This window comes from Helianthus annuus, chromosome 9 (assembly GCF_002127325.2).
Source record: "Helianthus annuus cultivar XRQ/B chromosome 9, HanXRQr2.0-SUNRISE, whole genome shotgun sequence".
In the NCBI taxonomy this organism is placed as follows: domain Eukaryota; kingdom Viridiplantae; phylum Streptophyta; class Magnoliopsida; order Asterales; family Asteraceae; genus Helianthus; species Helianthus annuus.
In genome coordinates, this window is record NC_035441.2 from 144,050,642 (window position 1) to 144,061,244 (window position 10,603).

Sequence of the window (10,603 nt, forward strand, 5' to 3'; positions counted from 1 at the left end):
TTTCTTGTTCTTTATTGTTGTTTCAGTTTTGATTAAGCTAACCTTAGTGGCTGGAGAAACCAAATCAAAGCTAACTAGATACATATTCAAATAACTAAACTATGGAATGATGTGTGTATTATGTATAAATCAAATAAAGCAAGGTTCGATTTATTACCTGAACAGACAGAACTCAGATCTAAGATTCGCATGCTTCTAATCGTCTCCATTCCAGTTGCTCGCATAACACATATGGTTATTTTCTGATTACATCTAATCTAAACATAACTCATATAAAAAGGAAAAAGGGAATCGGATGATTGAATAAATGTAGAAGGGTTTTTGGAACGAGCACTTTCGTGCTGATAACGTGTTGTAAAACAACGACCTACTAGCAATGTATAGAGAAGAATGGAAGAATGGGAGATAGATTTCTTATTGATTTCAACATCATATACAAATGCCATTATATATAGGCCCTTACATTAGTACAATAGTAACTAAAGAGATAGGAGTTATAGAGGTGAATAGTCACTACATAATGGATGCACTAAATGGATAGGAGTTATAGATGTGGATAGTCACCACATAATGGATACATTTATAACACACTCAAATTAAATTCCTCTATTATTGATGTCCATTCGTTTTCATATGTTCCAGGGACCAAACAATAGATTCATACTAGCTTTATATTTAGATATATGTGAAAAAACATGTTTCAAATCTGAATATAGAAAATCAAGTTATAATAAACAATACTAATCTGAATCATACATTCAAAGGAAACTTGATAGTATTATGCCATATGTAGTCATGTGCTCTGCATCTATGAAATCAATCGTAATTTATAATTGGTTTTAAATTTTAAATTTAAGCTTTTCATTTCTTTTTCTCAATGATTTATTATTTTTTTATTAAAATAATATGTTAATGGTTTCTTTTTAATTATTTGTCTTAATTAATATAGTTTTTCTAGATAGTTTAATCGATAAAGGTTACTAGGTGATTTAAATAAACAATTTTCTTTCACTTGAATACGTTAATAGTTATTCAATTATGTATATGTTTGTTATTTTACCTTTTACTAAATACACATACATACTTACATTTTTTTTTGGAAGGTGACTTTCTATGTACTGGACTTATTGGTCACCGGGTTCATGTCGAATACATTCCCCCGTCAGCCCCGCACTCTCGGACGCGATGTTCGATCGGGCCCCGGCCGCCACGCAAGCTGACTTCCGCCCGGAAACCATACTGCCCTCACACGAGAGACTCGCTGGGGTAACAACTGGGTAAAACCGGGTTGCCCTCAAGACCGCACCATGCCTCGGTAGGATACGATCCATCATTGGGACGTCCCCCCCTAAGACCACAGTGGGAGTCGAACCGGTGACCTCCCAAAGGAGGAGCCGGCCAACATAACCCAAGTGGGGATACCACTGGGCCACGGGGAAGGGATCACATACATACTTACATACATACATGAAGAATTTAATTGAATGTTAAATGTGTTTTTCACCACTAACCGTGGATTTAATGTTTGTTTTATGATGTATTTGTTTATGATTATAGTTGGTTATTTTGCTCTAATATGTTTTATTTATCTTTTAAAAGGTAATTTTTATATTCTAACTGTTAAACAGTGTTAAACAGTATGATTAATTTTGGAGCGTTTATCGTCAAATTATAATATACATATACATTAGATTATATTGGATTAATCATGAATTCTATTGTGCGTGTGATATTCTATATAATGTTGATATTGGGGATTAATGGATTATTAATATAAAAAACTTAGTTTACAAAATATTATACGTATGATTCGCACACCTGTAATTTTATATACAGTTAATCAGAAGTATACTTGAATACAGGTATTAGATTAGGTACATAAGTCTTAATGACGCTGAGTTAAGTTTTTTTTTTAATAGGGTGTTCTGTGTTTTGAAGCTTCACCCATAATCCTTTCTTTACTTAAAAGTGTTCTTTTTATTAGTTCTTTATTTAAACATATAAAGATGTGAATACGTCGAATAGATATTAAATCATTGTTTAAATATGAATGGTTTTAAAGGGTGATTTAAACATATTTTTATAACTATATAAATTTTTACAAGCATAACAAGTTATTACAAGTTTTAGCATTTGGTTTGATTAAAATGGATACCCTAACCAAAGATATAACATTTTATGGAGTTTGTTAAAAGATTTGGGGGATTCGTTTTATATGTTTATATTCTAGATTATACTAAAATGGAGTTTGTAATAAGTTTAGTATAAGTTTTCATTTCCATGCATATATAACTGTAATCTATCATTTAAGATGCATGATTTTATTGTACCGTTCATGATATAATCACTGTTGTAATATATGCTACAATAGAGAGTGACGTCAAATCTTTATATTGCAAGATTACTGATATTGCTATTTTATTAAGTCCATAAAATTGAATATAACTTATAAAATGGTAGATTATTAGTGGTATGCTTTAAATACTTGTATCAGTTAAGATATATTTGTGTGCATATGATAAAAGTTGTGCTTTCTTTGTGTGTATATTTGATTATGATTGATAAAGGGTGTACCTATTGGCACATCCAAATGCCTATATGCACACCAAAAAGGGCTTTTTTTGTCCTATATGCACACCCTGCAGTGTCGAGCTATGGTCAAAGCGCGGCGTTTTGGCCCAGTAAACCAGACAAAAGACTGACGGGTGTCTGGCGGGTCTGTTGACCGGATCAAAACGCCGAGCTTTGGCAGCGTTTTGGTCCTGTCAACCAGATAAAAGACTGACCGGGTGTCTGGTTGACAGGACCAAAACGCGGCGAAAGCTCGATGTTTTGGTCCGGTCACCAGACTCGTCAGACACCCATCAGTCTTTGTCTGATTGACCGGACCAAAACGCCGCGCTTTGGCTACAGCTCGACACTACAGGATGTGCATATAGGACAAAAAAGCCCTTTTTGGGCTGACTATCTACACACCAAGTGTGCAAATAGTCTCCCCCTTGATAAAAGAAAATTATCTTATATCATAGTGTTTTTAGCATAGCTTGTTTTATATGGTAACATGTTATAACGTTAGGTGTTGCATAATTTAACTTTGTGTATATTATCACTATTTCATTTATATATGTCTTTATATGCGATCATTTATTTTTATGGATAATATTAAATATAACAACCAAACACGGTTGTGGTTTATCCAAAGGTGTTTAGATATGACACCCGAAGTGTCGTACTCCCCTAAATCTTATTACCACCTTATAGAAGGTCATAAGATTTTAGACAAAAAAATCTTATATGACTTAGTCATGTAACTATATCTCAATTATATTATATGGAAAGAAGATTCTTTGTTAGGAAAAGTTGGATAAAATGTTTTCCATTGATCACACTTAAGATATAACCCTGAAATAGCAATATCATTTAAAGAGTATGAATAATTTAAAATGATTTCATACCGTTGTGACTGAGTAAATAATGAAAATCCATAAAAGTTATCGATTATATCTCATTCCCTGAAGTTAGTGTGATTAGGTATTGATAGTCCTCATAGACATAATTGAGAAAGTTGTATGATGAGATCGACCATTTAGAATTGTAATGATGGTCATGTTAATGATGAGAAAGTTGTATTACATAAAGTGTAAGTAACATATATACGATCATAAACTAGAAGTTTATGGATCGTAATTATTTATTTAGTTGGCACGACCGTTTAGATCACACCGAGTCAATGATGTGAAACATCATGAAGAACAGGAAGATTCTTCAAGCTGATAATTAGCATGTAATGTTTACCCGCAAGGAAAATTATTTATTTCCAAATAAAGGAGGGTGTGCATCCCTAAATAATCTGGAAATGATTAAAGGTTATGTATATCCCAACATGATACCATTTAGTGTTTTAAATCGATGCATCGTCTAAATGGTTATCAAATCTATAGCCTAAAGCTTATGTGATTATGGCTTAGCTAATGTGATAACAAGCATATTATTCCATATTGGCATATATATTTGGTTGTAATGGTGAATTTGATTCCCAAGTTATTGCTGATCATAGGAAGAAGTAATTTGTTAAGAAGATTGCCGAACGTCTAGGATTAGTGGCAAAACCAATGATCATGAGAGTAGAAGTTCATATATTATGAGCATATTATATTACATGCAACATTAAGCCAACAAAGTTGTAGGTCTTTCTCCCCCTTACAATTGGTTTTGGTCAGTAACCTAATATGTCCCATCTAATATATTTGGTTGTGCAATGTACATTGAAATTAGTCCACTCTAACACACAACAACGGGACCTCAAAGTTGGTTGAGAATATACGTTGATGAATTGAGTCATTAACAAAAGATTTGTTTACGGCTCATTAGTTTTTCACTTTAGTGAATGAATGTTCCCAACGTTAGGGGGAGATAAAAAGCAGTTGGAAAGTGAAAAGTGGAATGAATTGTCATGTCATCTTGATCTTCAAACTATAAACTGTGAACCAGGAGTTCAAAGGATAATTCATTTACCAATATTAAAGAATAAATTACCAGACGAGTTCACTGACCTAAAGAAATAAAGTGACTAAGTAAGTCACATTGTCAACTGCTTATGCTCCAATTATATTTGTGTACTAGAAGGACAACCACATATTTTGTTATGCATGCCTAAAGCGTGGTAGACTAGACGATTCCAATAATAAAAGTCCTCGAAAATTGGAGCATGTAATTAAGATGGTCAAGTCGAGGTGATATTAATAAGTTCTCCAGTAGAGAAATTAGACATGATGGTTCAAGAAGAACCTCAGGTACCTGAAAATAAAGAGATCTCGATAAGTTGTTCATGTCTAAGATATGTATGGAATCGAAATAAAAATCAACGTCGTTATACTTGTGTATATAATGTAGCGCTTGAAATGATTAAATGATGAGGATCAAGGTTTGATATTTGTCTATGAACATAAACATAGAAATGATTGGCCAAAATGGAAAGACGCAAATAAGGCAGAGTTGAATTCTCTAATGACATGGAAAGTCTCTGGACCAACAGTCCATACAACTGAAGTTGTAAAATATGTTGGATAGAAACAGGTCTTTTATGCGAATTATGTGAAAAATCAAATTGAGTGATATAAGGAAAAATTGGTGGAAGAAGAATTTTCGCAAAAACCTATGATTAGTTATAAGGAGACGTATTCTCTGGTGGTGGATGCATTGACTTTCCAATATCTTATTAGTCTGGTAATATAAAGAGAGAATTGATATGCGTCCTATGAATTTTATGTATCACCTGATATTGATACTGAATACTTACATGAAAGTCTATAAAGGATTTAAATGGTCAAAATCATGTAAAGTAAGTTCTCGAGAATAGCATGATTATTATATAGATATTCGGATCCGAATACATTATATATGTTGTATTTCTTATCGAATTGAATATTAATTGGAAGTATTCATGAGTTTCTTAAAGCAGTTGAGTGCTTAAAAAGTTAATTAAAATATATAAAGGATGTAAATCTTGTGCACCAATACACACACATAGAATAAATTGTACCCTGTAAATATGATGTCTTAGCCTTTAAGCATGGTACAATATGTTCAAGACATCTTTTCATATGATGTAGAAATTAATGAGTTAAATGACGAAATCTATGTAAAAGAACTCCTGAAGAGTGCATGTACATACATAGTTGGTCAAAGTGGAAAAACTATGTGCATGATTGTAAATGCTTGAAGCATTGATCTCAAAATCTCAAGAATGTATCTTATAAAGTTACCAAAATATGCATGGACTAAAAGTGGTATACAACTCAGGAGATACTTTGATTAAGATGCATATTAGTTTGATAAATTAGTCATATTTTTATTGTAAGTTCTCTCTTAAAAGTTCATTATAATCACATACTACAGTGATGATGTTTAGGCGTCATTGAGAAATTGTTGAACTTTTAGAGAGAGAATTTTTGAAAGTCCTTGACACACTATAATTATTGCTCGACCTGAAGTTCGAGTATGTGTAATTATATTTTTATCAATCCATCAAAGTACATCCAAAAGATGTTGGGACATTTACCATTGATAAGGCACATCTTTAACGTACATTAAAGGTTGCCCAATTACTTGATATAGCAAATGACCGTTATCATCTCCTATCAAATGTATCAAAATATTTGGTCCAGAAGTACCTTAGCTAAGTGCAATTGTGCATTGTCCAACGAGGATGCTTTGAAAGGGGTTAAAACAATTATTTCAATATATCTAAGGTATGTAAGTTATGCGCTTATATTTTACTAACCTATAAAAACAAGTTTGGCTAATGTTATAGATGCAGGAATGTAGCACAACATAAGTGTGGATCTTATGGTATTTGTTTACGAGAGGAGGCAATAGAATTCTTACATGAAGGTCATACATCATTGTTATTGAAGAAATGCACATTAAGAGATCAAGCATCAAATCAGTAAATACAAAGTTTGGGCACTTTTCACGGAAGACCAACACGAGTCACTTGAAGATACATGTAAAAATGAGGGGGAGTATCATACAACTTGTACTCTTTTTCCCTTAACTAAGTTTTTTTCCATTGGGTTTTTCTTAGTAAGACTTTTAATGAGACAACGTACCTGATCCAAAAGTATCAGGGAGAGACAATACGCGCTGCACTCTTTTTCCCTTAGCTAAGTTTTTGTCCAACTAGGTTTTCATTGCAAGGTTTTTAACGAGGCAACATCTCCAAGCGTATGAAGTTGATAACCAAGGGGGAGTGTTATAAATATATTGATATTATGGTTATCAAGGTCTAAAATAAATTAGGCTTATTCTCCAAGTTTCTTTACCCTATATATACTCTATTGTATCTATTGTATGAATACACCTAATCAATAAAATATCAGTTCTTTTTCCAATATTTCTTCTTATATTTATATCTTAATATGCTAATTTCACAAAATATTTTTCATAATATAAAAGGTTAAACTGAAACTTAAAAAACATTATTATTTTTTAATGTATAGTAAAACTCGCTCACAATCCAAATTTGGTAATTGTTATATTAATCTACAACATAATATAACTTTTAAATGTTTAGTATTACAAATAAAGTTTTGAAATTTGATGCATGCATACAATAATAAAATATCTATAGTTGAATAATAATAAAATAGTTTATCCTTAGAAATATTTTGTTTCTAATGCGAAGAAAAATAGGATTTCCTCTTATAGATGTATTATTCCGTCGCTGAAGTATTATTCAAGTTTTTGCTGGGTAGTAAGGCTTTTTGTCTCTTATGACAACACAAAGTTTTATTTATAAATTATGGAATAAATTATGATTAATTTGGTGTAATTTAGGATCACTAACATTAATTTATAAAAAAAGTTATAGAATTAAATAAGTGTAACTTTGTCGCTAAACTCACGTACATTTGTTTTTTGTCTAATAGGTAATCTGTTAAGCATGATCGAGTAACAACATACAATTTGTATTTTGATTGAGAGATTCTCATTAAAGTAAAGTTAGACGTGCATGTCCCTGCTGTCTTAAAATCATTTTTCAGCGGGTCAAATTATACAGTTCAAAATAGTTTATTCGGGTTCTGTAATAAACAACCATACATATTTCTCTTTACCGGTAAACAGTTATTTTCAGATATATTTAAACAATAAGACCGATAACTAATTTTAAGAGGAAGAGAGTAATAAATATTAAATAATAATAATAAAAAAAGTATAAAACTATGAACCTAGCTAGAGAACCGAGCTTTGATTCACGACCGAATGGGTTCCAGGACTGAAAAGAACCGACGAACACCAAGAAAACGAAGCCGGAGACAAACCTAACCCCATTGGACTCATGAGTGCACCACCGAATGGATCATGACCAACTGATTTCGGGGACAAACCTAACCCGTCTGGACTCCAATCTTCAAAACAATCCATCCCAGCTGGTATCGATGAATTTAACGTACTGGTTTGCATGGTTTCATTCAACAAGTTGCAAAAATCCGGTGACATGATGAAGTTCGATAGTGGGCTCATCATTCCTCCACCATCTAACGGCGGTGATGGTGGTGGTTGTGTTGTTGGTTTGGGAGATAAGGTTGGCTTAGGTACGGATAGGACAAGAGGTGGTGGAGCTTTGTCTTTTAGTCGGTGTGAGGCTGAGTATTGAAATTTGGGGGTGCTTGTGAGCATGCGAACGACTTCCTTGAAATTTGATGGCTCGACGTGGTAAATTTTGAGTGGAGTGGGGGGCAACGGTGCGATGAAATGTTTCACGGTTGGTTTCCTAAGGGCCAGTGGCTTATGAACCGAATGGAGAGAATTATGGTACGATGGTTTGCGCAATTTGAGTGTGTGTTGTTGATGTTGTTGTTGTTGTTGTTGTTGTTCGTACGAGGATGAAGATGAGGATTCGGTGTAGGAACAAGTGAATTGATCCATATTTGATAAGATGTTCGAGTTGCTTTTGTTTGATAGAATTGTTTGGATGGACATGTGTATATATAGAGGATGATGATGTTAATTTAAACGTTAGTTACCTTGTTTTTTTTCTTTTTTCGGCCCGTTTAAATATTGTTTGCTATTTAATATATAACTTGTTAACTATTAAGTTTTATAATTAAGAATAAATCAATTTTTCATTGACATATAACTATTTGATTATACTTAAACTGATCATCTAAAGGGTGGTTTAAATAATTGTTGATATCGTCAAAACTTTGATGACGCAGTTCAATTCAATTCATGGTCAAATATGATACAATGACCAGGTTTTTAGATGGTACTTTTTTCTTCCGAAACTTTGGGTGTATGTGTTGGCTAATATTTTCTATGCCTTTCGTACAAAGAAAATTCATTTGGAAAATATAAAACAAAATATGCATGAAATATCCTTAACCATATATGTAGTAATTTAATAAATCTTTTTCGTATTTATATAATATTATTTTACAATATTTTTATGCATTATGGGTTGTACCTTTTGCTTTGTTAGTTTTACTTGATTTGGATGTTTATTTGTCTTTTTTTAGTTGTATATTTTAGGTCGGTGGGGATTTAAAAAGTTGCCCGCTCACCGCATCCTCTCTCTCTCTCTCTCTCTCTCTCTCTCTCTCTCTCTCTCTCTCTCTCTCTCTCTCTCTCTCTCTCTCTCTCTCTCTCTCTCTCTCTCTCTCTCTGGCTACTTGAACCGACTTTCTCCGGTGACTTTCCAGCTACTTTAGGTAAGTTCTTTGTTTGTTTGTATACGTATGTTGTCTGATCGACTTGCTTATTGGGTCTTATTGTTTGAACGATTTGTTTTAGTAGGTGTGTTTTATTTATGTGCATTATTCGGCCAACGCCGCTGAGTGTTTGCTTCTTTTGTTGACGTATGTTGTTTCGTCGTCTTCGATTTTCTGTTTACGTCTTTTGGACTTTTGGTTTGTCGGGTTTGTTTATTACTGATGGTACCGGAGTTTTTACGTCATGGTATGCTTATTGTTTCGTTCGTCTGTAAGGAAGACTTATTTTTGTGTTTCTTATAGTCGGCTGATGTTTTGGGTTTACTGATTGCTTTTAACTACCCTATAGGAGACGGGAGTCCCTTAGCTGCCCGCATTCATCATTCCATTATTTCCATGGTGCATTAATTAAAGAGAGAAAGTGATAGCGAGAGAGAAACTGATTTCAAGCTTAAGTCACCATATTTGGCTCGGTTTTTAAAGGAAGGTTAGGGGGCTAAGCTTGTTGCATCATCTAAACTCAAAGGGAGTGTATTGTTATTGTTTTATTGTTGAAAATGGGGTTTTTAAGCTGCAATTTTCAGTCTCAATTCAAACAACTATAAAGGTAAGGTTCTTACGTTAAAGTTCGTATATTTGCAAAATATTATGTATGGAAACATGTTATACGTCCATTTCAAGGTGTTTCAAGAATTAAAGTTGAGATCCATATATATTTTTAGATGGGTCTACATATTTACACACCTTATTGCCTATTTGGACACCCTTCAAGACGCCTCGTATAGACCTATACGAGGCGTATAGCCTTTTTCAATTTCTAAGAGAATCTCTGATTATGTCATATTTTGTCTTATTTGCCTCGTATACGCCTCGTATAGGCCTATACTGGGCGTCTAGAGGAAAAAAGACCATTTAGCCCCTGATTTAGGCCTATACTGGGGGTAAATTGGTCTTTTTTGCCTCTCTTATATGCCTAGTATAGGCCTATACTAGGCGTATATAAGGGTTTTATTTTTTTTATTTTTTTTTATAACAAACATTTTAACAATATTAATCGTTTTAGCAAAACTTTTATACAAAAACAAGTTTTTTTATTTTAAATTGTAGATCCAAGCTCGAAAGACAGAAGCTTGTTGAACTAAAACAGACACACAATCGAAGGATCAACACTTGTTCGAAAGATCAACAGTGTTCGAAAGATCACTGTTGAATCTCGAACAATGTTTTCGAAAGATTCACAAATTCGAACGATTCACAATTTGAAAGATCCTTATCTTTCGAATATAGGTCCTTATCTTTCGAATAACTATCCTTCGAATAGATTCCCTTGATCGAAGGATAATCCTCAGACTTCGAAAGACTGTTCGAAAGATGCTTATCTATCGAACTGT

General features: G+C 33.1%; 1 protein-coding gene across 1 annotated transcript; it reads right to left on the reverse strand.

Moving 5' to 3' along the window:
- Nucleotides 1–7,734: 7,734 nt before the first annotated feature.
- On the reverse strand, nt 7,735–8,430 carry LOC110876194. The gene has a single exon (XM_022124371.1). It carries the CDS (start codon nt 8,428–8,430, stop codon nt 7,735–7,737), a length of 696 nt encoding a protein of 231 aa, XP_021980063.1.
- Between the last annotated feature and the right edge of the window lie 2,173 nt (nt 8,431–10,603).